General features: G+C 38.9%; 1 protein-coding gene across 13 annotated transcripts in view; it reads left to right on the top strand.

Moving 5' to 3' along the window:
- The window catches only part of KIF16B (kinesin family member 16B), a 299,792-nt gene that overhangs the window by 123,578 nt on the left and 151,910 nt on the right, over window positions 1-24,304 (top strand). For all 13 annotated transcript variants that reach the window (XM_054467129.2, XM_054467128.2, XM_063659361.1 and 10 more), the window contains 3 exons: window positions 15,744-15,863; window positions 16,722-16,773; window positions 18,483-18,620. In XM_054467129.2, the coding sequence (XP_054323104.1) occupies window positions 15,744-15,863; window positions 16,722-16,773; window positions 18,483-18,620 (310 nt within the window). The remainder of the gene's footprint in view (window positions 1-15,743; window positions 15,864-16,721; window positions 16,774-18,482; window positions 18,621-24,304) is intronic.

The raw sequence follows: 24,304 nt of genomic DNA, 5'->3' as shown, positions 1-24,304 counted from the left end.
GACCTGGACAAAAACCTGATTCAGACATTTAAGTCCACATTTTCAGAAAAATGTCATCAAGGCTGCTCCTGATTATGCCATTTGAGAGCACTTAGAATTCTAGGCCATTTGTGATTTTTTTTTGGTTACTCAAATTGCTCACTTAAAAATAAAATTAGTTTCGTAAAGTCCCTGGTTAGAATGACTAGATTAAAACACACACGCACACACGTATATACATGTGTGAATAAAAATGAATAAATAAGAATAAATAAATATAGATGTATATATATTTCTGAGGCCGAAAATTTCCTGCTCCCAGGGTCCAGGAGTACAGAATGTTATCATGTGTGCATTTATTATAGACTTTTTTGGGGAAAAAATGGCAATAAAAACAAATAAATATATGTGCTTATGTATTCTTTTTTTTTTCCTTCTTTCCTTTAGAGACAGAGTCTCGCTGTCACCCAGGCTGGAGTGCAGTGGTGCAATCGTAGCTCACTGCAGCCTGGAACTTCTAGGCTGATGATCTTCCTGTCACAGCCTACTGAGTAGCTAGGACTGTAGGTGCATGCCACCATGCCTGGCCTGCTCATATATTCGTATTTCCCTTTTTCCCTTCACAATCCATAGTAAATGCACATGTGATAACTGACACTGTCTATGCTGAGACCCTGGAAACAGAGGAGGCTTTTGCCCTCAGTTGAGTTCGGTAGAGAACTTAGTTTATTTAGAATCGAAGCTTCAAGGAAGGTTTTTGTGTTGTTTCTGACATGTAAATGAGAATCAATCATGAATGTCTGTCCTTTCTCTCAGCTAACACTGAAAGGTTCAAGGCATGTGCAGCGTTTTTCATCTCAGCATTGTTGGCAATAACTAATGATTGTGAAGGTTCTGAGAGCAATTTAAATGCCCATGAACAGTGGACAGGTTACATACATTAAAGTAGATACAAAAAATGGAATTTCATGTAACTGTAAAACTATGAACATTTTTTAGCATGTCTTTCAGTGAACATGTATGCATAATGCAGAGGTCAGCAAACTTCTGCTCCGAAAGGCTAGGTAGTAATCAGTTCCTTCTTCTCGGCCCGTGCCACCTGTGTTGCAAGTACTCCACAGTACTACACCATGATAGCAAAAAGCAGCAGGCAATTTGTAAATGAATGAACATGCAACATGTAGTCCAATAAAGCTTTATGGACATTGAAATTGGAATTTTATACACTTTACACATCATGAAGTAATGTTCTTCTTTTGATTTTTTTTTTTGACCATCTGAAAATACAAAAATCACTCTTAGCATTCCAGCCATACAAAAACAGGCAGACAGCCTTATTTGGCCTTCAGCCATAGTTGGCTGACTTCTACCATAGGGCCTAGGGGTGGAACTGCTGGGTCATGTGATGTGGATATTATTTCACTGTAGAAGACACTGCCAAATAGTTTTCCAAAGTGATTGTATCCAGTTTACAACATGTAAATAGTTTTTTAACTAATGAAAGATGTGAGATTTTATGGTTGAAGTTTGTAATGGCTTAGGAAAGAGTTTGTTTCCTTTTGACTCCTGACTGTGGTTGTGAGGAGTTAGATGTTTAGATAGCTGGCTTGCACTGCACATATTAGCAAAACTAATTGATGTGTGTGATTGGAAAGTGTTGCATGTGTACGTTACATTATATTTGGTTACTGCTTTTCTATTAATGGACCAGATCAGCAAACACAATTTATTTTGTATCTTGAACTTCACATTTCCTTGACAAGTTCTATAACCTTAGCCACATATGCTTTACTTATAAAAAGCTTTCTAATGTAATTTCTCTTTAAAAAATGGATTATATTCCTTATTTTAATAAACTATTGGGGCCATATGCAGTCAACATTCAAAATTATATTTGGGCTTTGGAGCAGTCCTTTCCTGCATAATCTGAGTGAATGAGCCCTTTTGATTTACTGGGTAATTTATCTAGCTAAAGATATATTAATAATGTCAAAGTGCAGTGTATCAATTACAGGAATACTTGTGTAAAGTATTGTTGCCCATAGTAGTATTTATACAACCAAGATACACATTTGTATTCAGGCCAAATTGATTAGAGGTTTGGGGACCCCTTTGGGGCTAGTGTTCATGTAAAGTGTTCTGTTATGATATAAATAGTGTGAACTCTCAAAGGGACGGGATGAGACAGGACTTGAGTGGCAGATGGTTTTACAAAATATTAACTCTTTGGGTTCATAGAGGACAATTTATTCAGTCACCTGTCCTGTGGCTGGGTTGTGGTTTCCCTCCTTTTCACCAAGTTTACTGCACAGCCAGGGAAGAAACTCCCTTCTGTACCAGTGTTTTCTTTGACATATTGTCATTACTCATGGCGTAAGCAGTAGTTTGAACAGTTTGATTTATTAGACAAATTTGGGTTTAGTGATTGGAGTGAATATTTGATTAATACAATGTGGAAGGGGATTATATTCTCTCTTCTCCATAAAAAGTAGATTTTATTTCTGGTTGAGCATCTCTAATCTGGAAATCTGAAATCCAACAAGCTCTAGTGAACATTTCCATTGATCATCACATTGGCACTCAAAACATTTGGGATTTTGTAGCATTTTGGATTTTGGATTTTCAGATTGGGGTTACTTAACCCACATCCTAGGAGAAGCAAGGAGCCTACTCATTAGGGGATGGTCTTTACCTACTCACCAGCGTGCCTTGCCATGGGCAGTGTACATCTTTCAGAAGGGAATTGTGAGAAGCTGGAAGTTTGTTCCTTTTCCTTCTTTTCTTCCTCCTTTTCATTCTTCATCACCTTCTTGCTTTTTCCTAAATTCCCTTCTGATAATGATACTGGCTCCTCAACTGGCTAAGAAATAAATGAAGGCTGTGCACCAAGCTTAGGGATTAACCTCTAACACCTCACCTGTTAGAGAAGACCTCATTTTGCCGCTGCTGGTGGTTCTCCTCCCACCCTACTCCAATTTTATGTGAAAGAATGGTACAGAGTAACTTGCAAAAGAGATAAACCAGAGGATTTTGGCTTTAATATTTTATTTTCTGTATAATTAAAAAAGCTAGAAATCCAGATATATTTATCATCACAGAATCATGCCAAGACACCATTACAAGTCCCATCATAGAATTTTTTTCAAGGTGTGATTTATCAAATTTATTTATTTTTAAAATTAACATGGAAAATTATATATATTTATCATGTATATATATATTTATATATATAATATGTATGTATATATATACACTTAGCATTGCACTAGATAGGCACCTATTTTTATATATATACACACACACACACACACACACACACACACACACATTGTGAAATGGTTAAATCTAGCCAATTAACAAATGCATTACCTCACGTGGTTATCATTTTGTGGTGAGAACACCTAGCATCCACTCTCTCAGCATTTTTCAAGAATACAATATATCATCATTAAGTATAGTCACCATGCTGTACAGTGTAGATCTCTTGAACTTGTTCCTTCTGTATCACTGTAAATATGCATTCTTTCACCAACATTTCCCCAACCCTCCCTCCCCTACAACCACTCCAGCTTCTGGTTAACCACATCTCAATTTGTCTAAGTTCACTTTAGATGTTGGCACAGTGATGAAATTACCCAGTGATGTATTTCTCAGAATGCATCCCTGTTGTTAAGTGATGCATGACGATATATCTGTAGATTTTTTAATGTAATATGGATAGATCTTTCCACATAATACAGATATAGACTTAGATCTAAAGACAGAGACAAATATAGATAAAATATAAAAGGGTGCCTGCTTTACTCACTGATATATCCCTAATGTAGACTAGTACCTGACAAGTAGCAGATGGTCGTTAGGTGTCGGTTGAATGAATCACAGAAGAAGGTAGCTGGCAAATGAAGGAGTTAGGTCATAGTACTTGCCCTTTTGAGCATTCTCAAAGCGCACCCAGCAGGATAGAGGTGTCATTTGGAGGAGACAGAAAATCATAGCCCAACCCTGGATGTAAAATTCCTGAGAGCTTAAAAAAATGCCTGGATCCTGCTCCTGAGATGCTCATTCAGAGGATCTGGTGTGGGCACAAGCCTGATATTTTTTTGATATTTTGACATTTCAAAAAATACCAATTTTTTGAAAGCTTCTTGGTCTAGCAGGAGAAACAAGCAATGCGTGAATGTAAAGTCACTGATCTGTGTTTGACGGAGATCCATGCGATTAGGCCTGATAACTGGTCAGTGCAGAGGAAGGGGCCACAGTAGACCTCAGTAGGCTCTAAATGACTCCTGGGGAAGGGGAAACATTTGTAACTGGGAATCAGAGGGTTGTCCTAGTAGGACATTATTACTAGAGCACAGGCCGGAGGGTGAAGATGAGCATGACGTATTTCCGTGGGTGAGAAACAAGAACAGGCCAGCTTTACAAGACCAAAGTGTAAGGCCAATGTCAGACTGATGCTTTCTGGGCCACAACATCCCACTTAAAGTAATCCTTTCCCTTAGCTGTTTTACCTTGTGTTAATGTTTGTGTTATACAGAAAATGCCCTTGTAGAATCTTCTGATGAACCATCCTGAATATTTTGGTCTTCCGTTTAGGTGAAATATACTAAAGTACTTGTGATCAGAAGATGCTGCTGTACTTAAAAAGTCTAGTTAAATATTAATGTGAGGAAATTTGCTTTTGCATATTTTCACACGTAATTTCTTTAATTGTTATTATGCATTTTGCATAATTTAAATACTGACATCTGGATGATTTGCTCAGCCAGCGGAGAGGACTGTTTCATCCGAAAGATCTACACAGCATCTTCTCTGAACTGTGTGCCAACACTTAGCTGTTTGGCATTTAAATAAAGAACGATGTTTCTGTAATGGGAAGTGTAGTGGAAATTGAACTGCCCCAAGAGTTTCTGTTCATTAAAAGGGCAGTATTAATTGTATTTACTGTTTAGGGGCTGACTGCCAGTAATGCCAGGACATGTAGGTTTGTTGGTGCCGTGATGTGGTGGGCAGACCCTTCTCCTCCTAATTCTGCCCTGGTGAGTCCTGTGACTCTTCCACTTTGGTTCTAAATGTATGCCTGTGTGTGTGTGTGTGTGTGTGTGTGTGTGTGTGCGCACGCGCGCATGTGTGTTTTAACCATAGGTATTGTAATATGGATTGTTTTAAAGTCATGGAAAAAGCAAGGCTTTTATATTTTTAGTTCATTTTCAGTGACATCATAGGTGCCTGTCTGATGTGATGCTAGATACAGATTTTGGGGACAGTTATTAAATTATTTATGATGATAGTTTATTAGAACTAAATATTAAAATTCCTGTATTCACTTCTGGCTTACTCTGGCCATATTAACCATTGTTTTGAGTTTTAAGGGCTGCTTTTGACTGGCAAGGAGCATTAAAAATGGGACTGATAAGAGACGGTCTTGGCCTTGGATATTGTTTTTAATAGTTTGGCTCTCACTGACCCCATCCTGACCTATCCTTTTCTGCGCTTGACATCTTGGCTTGGACCTATTCTTTGCTTTCTGCAGGGACAGACAGAAAATAAACTAATGTATGAGAAATTTTGATCACTTTAAGTGCTGTAAAGACAGTAAGCCAGGTGGGGTGATAGAGTGTGTCTGGGAGTAGGGGTGGAGTTACTTGCATAGGAAATAAGCTTTGTCTGAGCAGGGACCTTGTTCATCTCTGATGTGATTTGGCTGTGTCTCTATCCAAATCTCATCTTGAATTCCCACATGTTGTGGGAGGGACTTGGTGGGAGGTAATTGAATCACGGGGGCAGGTCTTTTCTGTGCTGTTCTCATGATAGCGAATAAGTCTCAAGAGATCTGATGGTATTATAAGGTGGAGTTTCCCTGCACAAGCTCTCCCTTTGCCTGCTGCCATCCATGTAAGGCGTGACTTGCTCCTCCTTGCCTTCCTCCATGATTGTGAGGGCTCCCCAGCCCATTCCAGTCCATTCAAACCTCTTTCTTCCCAGTCTTGGGCATGTCTTTGTCAGCAGTGCAAAAATGGACTAATACAATCTCACTCACTGGTGTCTCTGGTCCCGAATAGAACAGACTGACAAGAAAGGGCAAGCTATGGAGATTTAGGGGAGAATTTTCCAGGCAGACTAAACAGCACATGGAGAAGCCCTGCAGTGGGAATGAGGAGGCCGCTGTGATTGTCAGGTAGAAAGTGGAGGGGAGTTGAGGTTGGAGAGGTGGGCAGGGGCAAGATGAAGTGAGATATGGTGACCATTTTATTCCAAACATGTGGGAAACCATTGTAGTGTTTTATGCATGGTCTCTTGATATTTTGAAAAGGTGGCTCTGGCTGCCATATGGAGAGTAGATGGTAGGGTGGCAAGAGAAGTAAAAAGACCAATTGGGGGATATCAGAGACCCAGGCAGGCTGTGGAGGTTACTGGGACCAGGGCAGTAGCAGTGGAGATGGAAAGTTGTGGATGATTCAGACCATATCATGCGGGTAGAGCACTGTGAAGTCTGAGGCACAGAGAGGATTCAAAGGGGATTTCTAGGCTGACCCACTTGATTCTGCTTTTTCCCAAGATGTGGATTGTGAACTCTGCCTTCCCACCTGAACCTCCTCCTTCCTGGAGCTTAGTTCTGACAGAGGCTGATCCCCAGTGGATTTCCATTTGTTAACGTTCACAGACCGCTCTTTCCCTTCTCTTTTTTGTTTTTGTTTCGTTTTATTTTTGTTTGTTTTTAAATCTGATTGTGATTCATAGAACATAATTAATAGAGCCCTTACGTGAAGGATTACATATTACTAATCAACTTTGCAGGGATGTAGAACATGTTACTGGCCTACCAGTATTGTTTTTATTCATGTCGTCACTCTCTGGGAACAGAGCAAAAATAAAAAAGTCATTTCCTGGAGGAGAATTAAGGAGATTCTTAACATCTTTTCATCATAGCTTGCTTAGGTTTTGTGGACCAAAGAAGGAGAAAGGCAGGATGGTGGTTGAGACAGTTGATAGAGCTTCATTGACTTCCTAGTAATCTTGGTGACTGTTTCTTCTTTGTTAGATGGACATGATTCTTCCTATGTGGAAAACAGAATACAATAGGCCCCCACTTGTCTGCAGAGGAGATACTCTAAGCCCTCCAGTGGTTGCCTGAAATTGCAAACAATATGAACCCTATATACACCGTTTTTCCCTGTATGTATATACCTATGCTAAATTTTAATTTATAAATTAGACACAGTAAGAGATGAACAATAACTAATAATAGAGCAATTATAACATTATACTGTAATAAAAGTTATATTAATAGTCTCTCTCAAAATAGCTTACTGCACTGTACTCACCTATTTTTGGACCACAGTTGACATTGGGTAACTGAAACCGGGGAAAGCAAAACTTCAGATACAGGGGCGCCTACTATACGAGAAACAGTAGCTTCTGGATGAACGCCAGCTTGTTGCTTACTTTCAGAGTTTCAGAGCTAATTGGTTTTTGTTGATAATGACTGTTTTTTTTTTTTTTTTTTTTTGAGACGGAGTCTTGCTTTGTCACCCAGGCTGGAATGCAGTGGCACAATCTCGGCTCACTGCAACGTCCTCCTCCCAGGTTCAAGCGATTCTCCTGCCTCAGCCTCTCAAGTAGCTGGGACTACAGGTGCACACCACCACACCTGTTTTTTTTTTGTTTTTTTTTTTTGTATTTTTAGTAGAGACGGGGTTTCACCTTGTTTTCCAGGCTAGCCTTGAACTCCTGACCTCAAGTGATCCGCCCATCTCAGCCTCCCAAAGTACTGGGATTACAGGCATGAGCCACCACGCCCAGCTGATAATGACTTTTAGCATTTGTACATTATTAAAAACATGTAAGTTACTAGACACCACTTGCTAGTCAAATTCATGAGTGATTCTTAACACATGAATAATACCTCCTTACTGAGTTCCCTGGAAAGTATTACAAGGAAACGTAAGTATATTTTTTGCCTAGCAATAAAAATCTTTTGGCATCTATCAGATTTTCTTGCAGTTCTCCAGTTTCCATATTTCTCATTAAGAGGAGTAAAACAGTTGAGGAAAATGCCTTTACTTAAGGTCCATCAACTGAAACTGTTAGTCACATAGAATCCACATACCTGTCCAGTGACTCTCAAGGGTTGTCACTTCCATTCTAATCCCATCTCCCTTTTTACTCTGTTCTTATTCACCCTATACATCCTGCCAGATTCATCTGATGAAGTAGCAACCCATTTCTATTTTCAAAATTGTCAATGCCTTCCCAGTCTCTGAATCGAATAGTGACCCATCTGCTTCGCTTTCCAGACCATTTTTCCAGGTTTACCAGCTAAACTGGATGTCCAGTGGTTCCTTGTGTATACAGTTGGTCCTCCATATGTGCAGGTTCTGCATCCATGAATTTTACCGATCATAGATTGAAAATATTAGAAAAAAATTGAGAAAATGCTGTATTATTGCTGATATGTATTATGTTGTTAGACCTATGATGATTCTGCCTGTACTGAACATGTGCAGACTTTTTTCTTGTCATTATTCCCTAAACAATACAGTATAATAACTATTTACATCGCACTTACATTGTATGTGGTATGATAAGTAATCTAGAGATGATTTAAAGTATACAGAAGCATATGCATAGGTTATATGCAAGTACTATGCCATTTTACGTGAGAGACTTGAGCATCCTTGGATTTGGTATCATCAGGAGTCCAGGAACCAGTCCCCCATGGATATCAAGGGATGACTGTTTGCCCATGTTTTTAGCCTTTGTATCTTTGCTCAAGAAATCCCCTAAAACCTGGAGTACCGCTGTTTTCATCCTTCCTTTTTATAGCCTTTTAATGCTATTTTTGTCTTCAATGTTAAAAAACCAGTTGGTGATTCCATCACAGATTTCAAAGAAATGAAGAAATAATAGAAAGCATAGCAAACATACAAGCCTGCAGCAGCAATACTACTGTAAGTCACTAAGAGGAAGCATGTGAGAAAAGATCATGAGTGGCTGCTGGGGAAAAGGAAAGATTGTGAAGGGGATATTCCTAAACCTGCACCTGAGAAGCTGAATCAGTGATGATTCCAAAATACCCCCCGCTGTACCCTCAAATCGGAGGAACAGAATTGATTTTCCTATTGTTACTGAAGAATAGTAACGATGGCCAGTGGTGGTAACTGGAGTGAAGTGAGAGCTGAGCTGACTCTCTCTTGTAAGTGAAGGCCTGGGGAAACATTAAGAAGCTTGAGGGCATCCTGCCCCTTCCGTCCCCCTGGGAAGAGGACCCCTTCCCAATCATTAGGGAGCCCAGGAAGAGAGGGCTGGGACTCAAACAAAGCCTGTGGTGCCTCAGGTGAGATCTCCTGGCCCTCTGTCATTCCATCTAGCTAGAGAAAAGTGGGTGGACTGCAGACTACTCAGTCAACTAGAAACGTCACAGATATGGCCAGGCAAGCATCGAGGAGTTTCCCATCCTATGTTAGAGCACATGGAATATTTGCATAGATACACCTAAGCATATATGAGACGAAAAAAAAGTAGAACAATTATATAAACATAACTATAGCTATGGGTGGATGGATAGATGGGCAGATGGGCTGGTAGAGAACAAGAAAGAAGAGGAATATAGCATGCAAAAGATAAAAGATCCCAATATAGATGAAATCACACTTCATGGGAGAGAAGGGAATTCCTTACAATTGTTTCATTCTGTAGGACAAATGAATGAGAAACATGAATTCAATAAACAAAGCAAGATGGTAATAAAAAGCAAAGTGAGATGAAAAAAGAAAGATTGTAGAATAAAGAAAGCCTTTGAGGCCCAAAACAACATCATTGCAGGACTAATACATAATATTCAAAAATATCAAGGAAAAGAATAGACCCCACTGAAAATCAGATTACTAAGAGAATAAAGGCTTGTTAGGCCCATTGAACACAAATGGAATGATCAAGATAGTAAAGCAATCAGAAACTGAAAGAAATAGAAGACAAAAACCAGTGTAATATAAGGACAATTGGTGTTCTTGAAGTAGACTGTCAACAAACGAAATAGAAAATGGAAAATAAAACAAGACAAGCTTTGTGAAATGAAAAATAAGTAGATGAAAGAACTGAGTCTGCAGATCAGAAGAATGTATTGTGTTCCAGGAAAATACAGAGTAGAGGATGTTCAACACTGAGATCTATCCTAATTAAGCCATTGAATTTCAAGATAGAGAAGAAACTCTTTAAACATCCAGACATAAAATCAAATTATCTGCTGTGGACTAAAAGTCAGACTAGCTTAATTTTCTTAGAGTAGCATTCAGTTTTGAAAAGAGTGGAGCCATGTCTTTGACCTTCTGAGGAAAGTAAGTACCATACTGCCCAACATGCACCATGTGGCCCCAAATCGACACAGCTACGATGTCATTCAGATGCCAAGGCAAGAAGCAACGTTCTCAAACCGGTACAGACTCAGGTAATGGTGCTTAAAACTGAAACACTTATGAAAAATGTATATGCACTGTGAATATGTTTCATAACCTCTTTATTTACAAGGATATTTTAGGAAATACCTCTTATATTAATAATAAAGAAACATGGTTGAAATAGTTTCATTCTGTTAAATTTAAATAAAATCACATACAACTTTTTTAAGTTAAAAAGTAGTTTTACTAGAGGATAATTTTATTTTTTTATCGACGTCTTTCTGGCTGCCTGACTTCCTCCCCCATCCTCACTGCCACACTGGGCATGTACTCTAAGCCCTGATTGTCCCCAACCCCCAGCCCCCAGACATCTGCTGTTTTTGTAGTCGGGGTTGCAGAAATTATGTGCACTTTATGATGTGAGTCAACTCTACAAAATTCTACTTGCTAGTGAAATATATAATTCTCTGTAGCATAAATTTTCACAAAAAGATTCTGACATTTCATTCTTGTCTGTTCAGAAAAAAAAAAGTGCCACTTAGAAATCACTCCCTATAGAACCAAATAATCAGCACTTAGTGAGTGACTACTGTGTGCCTGGTGCAGCTATATTCACCTAACACACTGTGAAGACGCGCAATTCTTATTCCTAAAGAGATCTTAATGTACGTGGGGCAGACACACTGTCAAACTTTTCCCAGTTTTTTCCAAGTACGATCTAGATCCCAGGTAGGCTTTCTAAGAGGGGGAAAAAAATAGATTTTTGTTGTTGGTGAGTTTTTGTATCGTTTTCAGTTATCTTTTCAAGAAAGTTATTGAGTTTTGTAAGGCAGAGTGCTGGGCACTAAGGATGTGGTTGTGATTAAAAGAGCTAGACTCCCTGCTTACTCTCATAAACCATTATGGTGGTTACAGGGGCCTTGCGCATTGAGCCGAGTCCTCCTGTCGTCTTCTTCCCACGAGATCTGGGCAGCCCTGCCTGCAATCACCAGAGCCACCAGAAGGGGCAGAAGTGATTCTGTGACAGTCCCAGCAAAGGGCATGTGGTTTAAATTCAGATGGATTTTACCTGAATAGATGCCTGGAGGTTGAAGAAAAACATATGGAGCATATCATTTGTAAATGTTGTGAACAGGATGCTTAAAATGAACTGATGCTATGCTTTGACAATTTTAGTCAGTTTATGGGTTTTTTTTTTAATCCAAATAAGCATGGTTGCCGAAATCTTTGTTTCAATGCCGAAATCTTTGTTTCAATGTAAAATATATACAAGTATACATATTTTACATTGATTTCTTTGGGACCCTGTGTCTGAAGTTGGGGGAGGGTGACCCACTCTACTGTGTTAAGTATTCCATCTTATCCAAGTGGTGTTTCATAAATTATGTATAACAGTAGATGCCACTCAATAAATATTTTATACGTGATAGATATTTTTGTCTGAAATTACTTTTTCACTTGAGCAATGATTTAAACCCTCGTTTCCAGTTTTATGAGGTGACACTTTTATAATATCATGTAGTTGAATGCAGCTTGAATGTCATAGAGCTTTAGGGCAGCATTAATCATAAATTCATCCTTCCCCACTTGCAATCCTGGAAAACTTTCTCTTAATTCAGATTTTACCCATTATATATATGGAAGTTTATGTGAGTGTGTGTGTGTGTGTGAGTGTGTGTGTCTCTGTGTGTGTGTGTGTGTGTGTGTCTACATGCTGGGGATGGGTGGGAACAAGTAAGACTTTTGATCTAATGACTTTGAAACTATGAATTTCCAGTGCCTTTCAAAATCTTATTTCAAGGAAAAACAAAAGTGATTCTCAATGGTTAAAAAAAGAAAGAATAGTAAACTAAACTGGGATGTAGTCCAAAGCACTTTCTCTAGTTTGAGTGGGAGCTATTAAAGTTTAAAATATTGCATTTTTGGGGATGGGGAGTTATTGTCTACTTCTGTACAGAAAGAAAATACACATGCCTCTGGACTTATGAGAACGGTCACTTTCCTTTTCATGTGGACCTAGAGGCCTGTAATAATTCATTGCCATGGGGCTACTGACTGTGTGTGCAGTTTGGTCACAGTTCAGAGCTACCAAACCTTCCCATGAGGACATCGTTTTATGAAATAGAGCTGTGTGATTAAATTCTCCCCTGTAATATATGTCTTTAAAAAAATCACATCCCATTTCTGCTTGAATTTCCTGGTCAGGAGGAAAAAGCGTGAATTCTGCTAATATCCGAGAGGTAGGAGCAGGGGTTAGCTTATGGAGAGTGCTCAGTTTAGCTGAGATGTGCATGTTCCTTGCTGTAGTAAATCAATGTTACTGAAGTCTCCGACCTCAAAGCCTGAGGTTCTGAGCCATGGAATGGGATGTTGGCTGATAAGAGTAGTAATTGAAGAACAATGACACACTTCATTTCCTTTTCTTGAATCTAACTTATGCATTGGTCATTTTCTCTGCGTATCTATTTAATGGTTGTTAAATTGCTTGCTTTCACATTGTGATTGTTATTTTTATTTTTTTAAGCCATCTCTTTTTTTTTTTTTTGCTACTTCATTTCACTGCCCTCTCACATGACTTCGGGTCTTCAGTGTGCATTTGAAACTTAAATATCTGCAGAGGCCTGAGGGACTTCTCTTTCTCCACCGCCCTGCCCCAGAAACCTCTCAGGAGTTCCCTTGTCTACAGGGTTTGGGTTTTGCTTTAATGGTCTTACACTAGCTTGAGAAGTTCTGAATCCATCACCTAGTGAATGGTAGACTTTGTAGGTTGTTTTAATACTTAAATGGCACAGAGTACATTTATTGGTTCCAGGATTGTAAGGAATCGTGTTTATGTTTAGGGCAGTGTTGGGTGTTGGAGTTATAGAGATGTGTCTTGGTCACTGCGTCTGACTATAGGAGTCAGGGAGGGAAGGAGATTCTCCAGGAGCATCTCTGACCAGGATCCCCAGTTAGTGGTTGGAACTGGGTTTTCTGTTGCTCGTTCAGTCATGGAGCACAATGTCATGCTCTTGTACATGATTTAGTCTGAACCTGGTTCAGCCCAACCTCAAGACTGCAATCTTTACCTTCAACCTTCTGGAATTTGTCTGCTTTCTACTTCAGACTTCCCCAGAAGCTTGACTTTAGAGGTATTTTGTCTGGGGTCAGATGGGCCTGATGTTAAGATAGTGCCTGCCATTCTCTTCCTGAGGGTTGCCTCTGACCTTCCCTCTGCATTCCACTGAACTCTGTGCGTCTACTCACTCATTCATTCCTCTGGCAAATATTAATTGATGTGTGGGACATGAAATTAGGTGCTGGGTTACATTCTAGCCAGAGGACAGGTAATAAACTTGTGCGTGTGTGTGTGTATGTATGTATGTGTGTGTATATATATATATATTTATATATACTAGTGTATATATATATTTATATATACTAGTGTATATATATATATATTTATATATACTAGTGTATATATACATATAAATGGCTAGTGTGTGTGTATATATATATGTGTATATATATATATATACACACATTAATAGCCATTCCCAAGGAGAGAAATCACCATGAGAAACATTGGTGGTTGCTATTTTGTATGGAGTGATGGGGAGGGTGGCTTTTGAGCAGAGACCTGAAGGAAGGAAGGGGCCATGTTATATATGTATCTAGGGCAATGTTTCTCAAATGTCTGGAGACATTTTTGGTTGTCAGAACCTCGGATGTGTTGCTAGCATCTACTGGGTAGAGGCAAGGGTGCTACAAAATATCCTACTGTGAGTAAGAATAAAGAATTACCTGGTCTGAAGTGACAACTGTGCCGCAGTCCAGAAACTCTACTGTAGGGGAAGAGAAGGATAGCAGTGACAGAAGAAACAGCAACCACAAAAGCAGAAGGAACTGCAGTGAGTGCATCCTTGAGATGGGGCAGGCTGGCAAGTTTGAAGAGCAGCAAGGTGCCTGTATCCCTGGAGAGGAGTGAGCAAAGGAGAGAGTGGCAGAAGATGAGAGCGAGTGAGCACAGGATGAGATCAGGTAGAATTTGGTAGAACATCACAAAGACTTTGACTTTTGTCTCACTGAAATGGGAGGCTATTTAAAGGACCTGAGCAGAAGAGTGACCTGCCCTGATGGCCTTCTGGCTGCTGAGTTGAGTGTATATCACAGGAGACATGAGTGATGGCCCAGATTATCACAGTAACCCAGGTGAAAGACAGTGATGGTTTGGGCCAGAGGCACATGCTGTGTGTGGTTTGATGTTACCAGGTTCTGGGCATATTTTGAAGGTAGAGTTAATACTACATATGTAGAGTTTAGAGAAAGAAAGGGGCAAAGTGTAAGCATGGTATTTAGACCAAACAGGAAAGGTTGGTATTTACTGAGATGGGATAGTCTGCAGGTTTGGGAGGCAGAGAGAATCAAGGTTTTTTGTTTTGTTTTGTTTTTTGTTTTTTTTAATGTGTTAAATTTGTGCTGCCTGTTTGACATCTCCATAGCTAAACTGAGTTGGGTTGGTATATATATATACAGTATACTCATATATACGGTATGCACTTGAGTATGGGACTTAAGGGAGACATCTGCCCTGGAGATGCAATTTGAGAGTCATCAGCATCTAGATGGCAGGTAAAGTCAAGAGACAGAAGGAGACCATCAGGAGAGTCAGTGTCGGTAAAGAAGAGTCCCAAAGACAATAACCTTCATAGAGTGAGTTCAAGAGAGAGTGAGAGGGAAAGAATCGAAGAACTGAAGGTATAGGGAACTTTTTGGAGGTAGTTTTCTCTAAAAGGCACAGAGAAATTGGTGGTAGCTAGAAGGAGAGGCAAGGCCAAAAGACTTGGTGGGGTTTGGGGATGGGAGGTGAATAGCAGATTCATATTAATGTATAGCAGGGAATGATCCAGTGGATAGGAGAAGTTGATGGCACAGGAGGCAGAGGGCCAGGTTCCTCTGGTGCAAGGTAAGTAATGCACAGGAAGCCTTCTTCTCAGGACCATGCACAGTTCAACCATGGTAAGTAGAGAGAAAAGCCATCAACTAAGGCGACATCTTGATATTAAATGACATAAAGGCTCTGAAGAGTGAGAAAGTTTACTTTGTAGTTTGGATGTTCCTAGAACCTTTCTGAAGGAAGATTTGCTTTGAAGAGGTTATTTGTCAGGCGATGAGTTTAATTCATTTTATATTGTGCTTTTTATATGTTCCAAGTTCACTTTGCTTATTACCTGCCAGGATTTCAACACGAAGTGTAAGGTCCATTTTTCTTGCAGTTTTTTAGATGAGAAATAAAATATTGCCCATTCTGACAATCTGAAGAACACCTAATTTGAAGTTATCTTTTCCCAAAGTAACCTTTTCTTTTTCTTTTCCTTTTAATTTCAGGAACAAACTCTAGCCCTCAGGAAAGAAGGGATTGGAGTTGTTTTGGATTCTGAACTGCCTCATTTGATTGGCATCGATGATGACCTTTTGAGTACTGGAATCATCTTATATCATTTAAAGGTAGAAACTGACTAAGTAGAACATTCTAATTTTGTTTCCAGTTTCTCCATTAGACACTAACTAGGTTTATTATAATATTCTATGGTCATGAACACAGCTAAATTAAATTAAAGAATACACAACAAATCCTTGAGCCCTTTGGGAATTTTCAGCAGCTCATTGGGATTCTTTGGTATTTAAAGTTCCCTTGTTATCTAAAGTTAAATGATGAGCCATTGATTTGCCTTCTATTCTGTAGGATTAATAAGAGGGAGGTAAGGAACAAAAAGGCACACAGACTGAAGGAGAAAAGTTGTAAACAGCTGGGGGGATTTTGTTGTATGTACAGTTTCCTGGTCCCTGGTGGTAATTATAAAATTGTGCTTCTCACCTGCATTATTGGGCTTGGTTCCAAGCAGGCAGTTCATCCTGGGAGTACAGAATTCCACATCAGTATTAATGGATGCCTCTGTGACCTTGAATTTAGTGCCCTCTCTCTGACCCATAACTTAACAATGAGAATGCTACTGCATTTGTGTTTTGCAGACTTACATAAACTATATCTTTAGACACAAAGAATCTCTTGGCCACTGGAGAACCTCCCCAGAAAGGATCAGGAACATCAGTGATATTCCTGTCATGAGCAAAGTATTTAACGCTGCCAAAGCAGGGCCTCACCATTGCTGTACATTAAACCTTTCCAGACAACTGGGGCTTTTTTACAGAGCCTTGGGGAGCTCTCGATGCATTGAAGCTGTGGCCTGCCAGGATGTTGTTCATCCCATTGGCCACTATGTTGTTTGGGCTTCAATGAAAAATGAAGAAACAAGCTATTCCTTCTCTTCTTACTAATACATTTTGCTTGGCTTTTCTTCCCAGGAAGGTCAGACATATGTTGGTAGAGACGATGCTTCCACAGAGCAAGATATTGGTGAGCATATTTATCAGTGATCTGTTCCCAATGATTTTTTAAGGTTGTGTTCAAGGAAGAACTTTTTTGAATGACTGACATTGAAGTAATAATAGAAAATTAAATTATTTTTCAAGTACAGTGTTGGTCAGTATGTATGTCTATATATGTGTGTATATATATTTTTGTAATTTAGAATACAACTCAAATGAATAATGCAGAACAGCTAATTTGGTGAATAAAATGGGCCAATAAACCCTTTCCCCCACCCTATATTCCATACCTTGTCAGGTCTTTGAGGGACACAGTTACTTAAATCACTCTACATTGTCTCACTATGGAACGATGATTGATGGAAATATACCAACAAACACAGATAAAAGATATAGGTCTTTTGAAGGGGAGGGTTATAGACACTTGTCTTCACAAAGATGACAACAGAAAGTAGGAGAAAACACAGCATACACACATGTGGAAGCATGGCTGTTTGGGTTTCCTGAAAGTCTTCACAAGACACGCAGATAATCAGTGACAGCCTACACAGATGAGGTCCTTACAGGCTTTAGGAGCATAACTTAGGCAAATGGTGATGGTGGTGGTGGGTGTGTATATGTGTGTGGCAAGGTAGGGATTGGCAGAGGAAGAATTATATTGTCTCAGCTGCTTTTAGAATTGCTGGCAATGAACCCACTTGCCAAGTGTAAGCTATTAATGGAGCCAATCCTAGTATATTCCCACATGTATTAGGTTGGTGCAACAGTAATGGCAAAAACTGCAGTTACTTTTGCACCAACCTAATATTTACTATTTATTGTGAGACTGAGAGAGATAAAAACCATTTTCTAGAAGTCCCCAGATTCACCTATTTTTGAGTAGAATTAGGCATCAGGCCTCTTCTTCTAATTGTTAAATTATGTGTTTGATTTTTGGGGTAACTATAAATGATGGTAAGAACACACGTTTTCTGTGATCAGAGATCAGTAGTGCAATTTTGTAGAGACAGTGGAAACTAGTTGGCTTGTACTCCCAAGACGCTAGCCAAGAACCATGCCTAAAATCATGTAGGCTTATTTGACAGGTGTTCATATCTGTGTTTGACCGTTCTTCAAACAAGAACTAAGAGAGTTATACATGAATAGATACACTTTAGCAGCTGCATGCCCTGAGAGGTCTCGGAATTGACACAGGCTTAGGCAACAGGCATCTCAGTATGGCTTCTGAAGGCCTCTTGGGCTTTTCAAGATTCATGTCATACCAAGTTCACCTTGGGTTTCTGCTCCTGGAGTGCAGTGTCGGTCAGTGCAGAGGTCTCAGTAAGTCCTCCACCCATGGAGCACTTTTGCTTCTATTTTCTGTGGCCTCTGGGTGGCTGATGGAGGAAATTTATTCAGTATCAAACAGGGCAACTCCATGGTATTCAGTTAAAACAAGTTACTCGACTGTTTTCTCCCCAAAGATGAAATGAGTTAACATCCCAGAACTGATTTTCTTACACAGGTAATGTCCAGACCCCTTGAACAACATTCTAAGAATCTTCCAGTCCTATCAGTGAACGTCATGAGCTCCTGAAGTTCAGTTTTCTCACTAAACATAAATGTTCACTTCATGATACTTATGTGGAAAAGGAAGAGTATTCAAAAGGAAAATAAATAAATTGACAGATAAATAGCTGGGAATCATTGCAGTAGAAAAGGGGGAAAAATTCTTTCTACTTTGTTTTTCCACTTTAGTTCTTCATGGCCTTGACTTGGAGAGTGAGCATTGCATCTTTGAAAATATCGGGGGGACAGTGACTCTGATACCCCTGAGTGGGTCCCAGTGCTCTGTGAATGGTGTTCAGATCGTGGAGGCCACACATCTAAATCAAGGTATCTGGTTTTAATTTTCACAGGTCTTTGTATATATTGTTGTGAGAAAACAAGTTGGCTAGGCAATGGGGGAACATGTGCATCTTAGAATTAATTACTGATTAGGTATAAAAAGGGTGAGACTGTTTGCTTCAATAGGCTGTTTCTCTTCTGTTTGGCTGGAGGGCTTTTTTTATAATACCCATTGTCTTGTTTAATTAAATATGAACATATATAGAATTATCTTAAAAGTTGTTATGGGAATGAGACATTAAAGGAATTTTTTAAGTTAAAAAGTACCCCTCAAATGCAAAACCTTAACACAGTGGTTTCTTTTAATAATTTTATTTCTATTATTTATATTCATCTTAATAGATATAATTGTAACATACATAGAGGATTTGGTATCATGTCTATTTTTTGTTTTGAAATAACTTCAATATCATAGAAAAGTTGCAAGAATAGTACCAAGAACTTTTAAATTTCAAAATTATTGGAAAGTAAATAGTGCCCTGCTGTCCTTGAATACTTCATTGTGTATTTCCTTTAAACATTGGCATCTACATTAGGACACTAACACCATCGGATCCTCAGACCTCATTCAAGTCTTGCCATTTGTCCCCGCAGTGTTCTTTGTGGGTCCCATATTTAGTCCTATTTCCTGTATGGCATTTGGTTGTTACTTCTCTCTCTTCTCTTTCAGACTGGAACTTTTCCTTGGCCTTTCCTAGACTTTTATGACTTTGGCAGTTTTGAAAACAGTAGGTCAGAAATGTTGTAGAATGTCCCTCTACATAAATGTAGAATTCATCTGTTGATATGTTTTGGCTCTGTGTCCCCACCCAAATCTCATGTTGAATTGTAATTCCCAATATTGGAGGAGGGACGTGGTGGGAGGTGATTGGATCATGGGGGCGGACTTCCCCCTTGCTGTTCTCGTGATAGTGAGTGAGTTCTTGTGAGATCTGATGAGTTAAAAGTGTGTGGCATTTCCCTCCTGCCCCCTCTCCTGTTGCCATGAGAAGACATGCCTTGCTTCCCCTTTGCCTTCTGCCATGACTGTAAGTTTCCTGAGGCCTCCCAGTCATGCTGCCTGGTAAGCCTGTGGAAGTGAGAGTCAATTAAACCTCTTTTCTCCAGAAATTACATAGTCTCAGGTAGTTCTTTATAGAAGTGTGAGAATTGACTATGTTCCCTTATGATTAGACTAATATGCATTTTTGGCAGGAATATCAGAGAAATGATGCTGTTTTTCTCATATCTCATTACACGATTTCCATTTGTCCCATGACTGATGATGTTCACTTTGATCACTCAACTAAGGTGCAGCTGCCAGGCCTCCCCACTGGGGAGTTACTCTTTTCTTCTTTGTTATTAGTAAGTATGTGGGAAAGTACTATGAGATTGAAGGTACTTTGATGTTGTGAATTTTCCATTCCGTTATGGAATATTACCACTTTCACCCACTGGTTTTAGGAATCCATTCTTTTTTTTTTCTTTTTTTTTTTTTTTGGCTGAATTAATTATTATTATGATGGTTGCCAAATGGTGATTTAAAAAAAAATGCATCATTCTTTCTACACTTATTAATTGGATTTTCATTGTAAGAACTTTCTCTTCTTGCCATTTATCTATATAAAGGGTCACACAGCTTGCGATTTTATTTACTAGGTTTTGACCTGTTTTTTATTATTATTTATTTCAAAATAAAATTGTCCTATATTTGGCCACTGTGAGTTTCTTCAAGCTGGCTTTCGTGTCCTGTCCTCATTGTTCTGTAAGCACTTCATTACTTTCTGACACAAGATATTCCAGACTCATCTTGTACTTTCCTCAAACTAACCAATTCTCCAAGGAGCCATGGTTCTTTTTAGTACAGAATGGTATTTAGCAACCAGGTGTGTTCATTGCTCCTGCAGTGTCACTGCTTCCATATCCTTTCTGTGAACAGAGCTAGGAAAACGTGTGTGTTTGTGTACAACCTTTACAACTGTACTTGTATATCTATTTATATTGGTATCTTGAAATATCTGTATTTCAGTACCTATATTGCTAACAAGGAGTTTATACCAATACACTAATACTTCTAATCCCAACCTAATACCATAGGGTTAATTGTAGTTTTCTCACTTATTTCTAGCTCCTTTTTCTGACAGTGATGAACCTGGCTTCCATTATGTAACCCATATACTGTTATTCCTGCCCCCTCCTTACACTGGGACCCTCCTCTTCTTGCTCAGACCACGAGCATGGCTATGCTTGGCTGTCACGTCCCTCACCCTTCCACAGTGCAGAAACTTTTCTCAGCCCATGCCATTTGCCTCCACACTCATGCTGATGCCTACTTTGCTTTTGCCTGCCTAATAGTTTTTGGGCTGAACTATGTAACAATGAGGGAAAGAAAGACATTGGCATGTTTAAGCCCCTTTTTGTATGTTATGCATAGTCTTTATAATTACAGTTTTTAATGGTTGCACACTGTGTAATTGAGTCTGTTGTGACATAGGAATTGGAGAGATGGGGGCTGGAAAGCATGTAGTTTATTCAGGGTTAGCCAAGTTTGTAAGCAGAAGTCAGTTGCAGGAAGGTACCTCAGAAATGAAGGAAACATAGCATGGACCAGGGACATTATGCTTTTGGAGGAGGTGCATAATGTCCATCAAAGACGCTCTAACAGCAGCTGATGGAGCGCCAACCTGGGTACCCATCCACATCCATCCACCCACCCATTCATCTCTCCATCTGTTTTTTCAATTTTATAAAGGTAAGTTGAGCAGGGGAAATATGTGAGTACCCTGGAGCTGGCCAGGAAGATCAAAGGTCAGCAGTTGTAGATGACCAGCCCAAAGCAGTGAGCACTCAGTGATCCCTCAGTGATTATTACAAATGCAGCATTTCCTGCTTTTTTGCAGTGGGACAAGGGCTCTAGCAATGTAGGATGGAGTGGCAGGTTATTTCCAGGCAGCAGTATTAGTCATGGTGGGAGGCTGTCTCTGCCTTTAGCCCAGAAAGTGACCATAATTGGTTGGCAGACGAGAGGTCACCATGTAGGGCTCTTCAGTGGCAGTCCCTGCTTGGGAACTCACAGGCTCTAGTGCTGACAGCAGGAGTAATGGGAAGATACACAGTTAAAACACGATTCACTGACAACCCCTTCAGTGAATCCTGTATGTGGAGTCTAGACTGTAGTCACATCACCTGTCTGTTCTCTGTGGGAACCTCAGATAGAGGTCCTGCTGCTGTTCCTCCAGGCAGCAGAGGCTGGTACAGGGTTATAATGACAGACTGTCTCCTTTTCCCAGGGAGAGGAACGTACACAGTAGAGATCCATGTACTGGCTGCATCTCCTTCACTTAGGTCAGAAGGAAGTAACCTTGTTAAAATCACTTTGTTTATTGTTACAGGATTTTTACAAGAGGCTTGTACTGGTTTTCAAAATCATTATTAATACATGAGTAGAACAAGGTCACTATTGCCTCCCAGAATCGTGCGAAGTAAAACATGTGTTTTCCCCTGATTGAGTGTACACACCATATAACATAACTCCTTGTAACTGCTTTCTCATATTTGATTTAGTTAGTCACTCTTGTAGTATTTTCTATTTAAATGTAATTTTGTTACTTTTAAAATGAACTTTTCATGTGCTTTAATCTGTTGTTCTTTGTGTTTTCTTTGGTAATTTTAAACTCTGCCACAGAACTAGTCAACATTTGTTTTTATTTTCCTTGTGATTTAATTATTTTATTTTTCAGGATTTTTTTGAAATATTTGTTTAATACACCTGGGGTTCATTGGTTTATAAAGTGTAGCTCCAACTTTTTTCTTCCTCATATTGGCATGCCATTTATTATAACCTTTCCCTGCTTATACCCACCTCCCTTTTGAAGAAACTTGCTTTACCTAAAATGAGAACACATACAGCATTATATCTATTTCTTGGCCCTCCTGTTGCTCCAGTACTCCATGTTTTCACTTTTGTACCAGTATCACACAGCTTTGATGTTTATTATTTTATAATATGTTTTAATCTCTATTTTCATTGGAGTGTCTTTTTACTATTTGTGCTTATTAACTTTTTAAATAATTTTTTTCTTTAAATATTAGGATAGTTGTGCTAAAATATAATTTGAGGAGTTAGATTCTAATTTCGTTTGAGTTGTTTGCATTTGGAAAAATATATTTCCATCTTGGAACTTCTGCTTATGCAATATCCCTCTTGTGTTTGAATTATCTATTTCTTTCAGTAAAACTTTGAAAGTTTTTAATGTATACATTTGTTGAACTGTGTTCATTTATGTATACAAATTCCAAACATATTATAGTTGTATAGAACTGAGATTACTTTGGGGGAATTATTTAGTATAAGTAGTTCTTAAATCACAAATAGCCCTCAAACATCCATACTGGCTGCTGGATCCACCTGGCTTTGTTGCCCCCAACCTTTGAACTATTTTGGAATAGTTCTCTGCTACAGTCACTCTTCTCTGGAGCTCCTGGAGCTCCCACCACCCACAGCCCTGGCCACTTGATGCTGAGTAGATTACATTGACCAGCAATGTTCCTGCCGTGTTATAGGTAAAATAGTCTCTTGTGGATTTGCTGAGAAGCTAGCATGTAATGCTTTTTCTGTGAGAAAATCAGTACTGAATTCCAAACACCAAAAAGAAAAAAGGAACTTTTAGAGCACACACACGGACACTGTCTAGAACTTAAAATTTAATTTTGGGGTTATCCTTCTACCTTCCCCACTGCCTTAAGGAAAGCTTATTTGCTTATTTATTTAATTAGAAGAAATTGTTTATATAGCGATGATTACCTCTCTAATTGTCTTGTGAATTGAAGCATGGTATATAAATAATGTATCTCCCACACAGTACTTTTATTAAATGGTTTATGATCTTAAACTTTTACCTAAACTGAGAGTTCATTTAAATAATATGCCTATTCTGGTTAATGATTCAGGTTAGGAACTAAATTTTTTATCTTCATATTGAAGATATGACTTTTCCTTGGAAAGTACTGGTACTAATTGGCATTGAAGGTTAATTGTCGGAATTGTCTTTCCCTGCGGGATGCTCTTAATTGTTTTATTAGCATGGTGCCATGATCTTCAGATCTGATGGGCTTGAGTTCCTCTGGCATTCTGCTGTGCTACTGAGCAGCTTTCTCAGTATCACTGTTAATGAAATTAACATAAAAATACTATGTTCGAAGGTGTTAAAACACTGTGCAGTGAATGTAAATGTTATTAGCATGTCTTAAGGCAGTAAAATGCGAGATGACTTTGTTTCAAGGCATTGTACAAAAAAGCAAGATGGTAACTTTCCTTTTAATTACACATACTTTAAGACCAGAAGATCTCATTAAAGAAAAAGTCTGTAGTCCTTCGGAAATTAAGGATTAGAATTCTTTACTTAACTTTTTGTGATGTTTGTGGATTATTAAAATGGGAAATGGAACATGTTTTTAAAACACAAAATGATGTGATGTAGTGTTTCTGGTTATGAAAATATGTAGTAAAAATAAAAGAGTCACGAATGAGACAGATACATTCTTATATCAGAATAGTGTTTACCCACTGGAGAAGAAGGAGGGGGTTATATCAGGTGGAGCTACAAAAGGATTTTCAACTGTATCTGTAATAAAACAAGAAGCTAAAGGACAAAAACAGCATATGAACTTCATTAAAGCATAATAAATTGGGA

This window comes from Pongo pygmaeus, chromosome 21 (genome assembly GCF_028885625.2).
Source record: "Pongo pygmaeus isolate AG05252 chromosome 21, NHGRI_mPonPyg2-v2.0_pri, whole genome shotgun sequence".
Lineage (NCBI taxonomy): Eukaryota > Metazoa > Chordata > Mammalia > Primates > Hominidae > Pongo > Pongo pygmaeus.
This window is presented reverse-complemented; position numbering and strand designations above follow the sequence as displayed.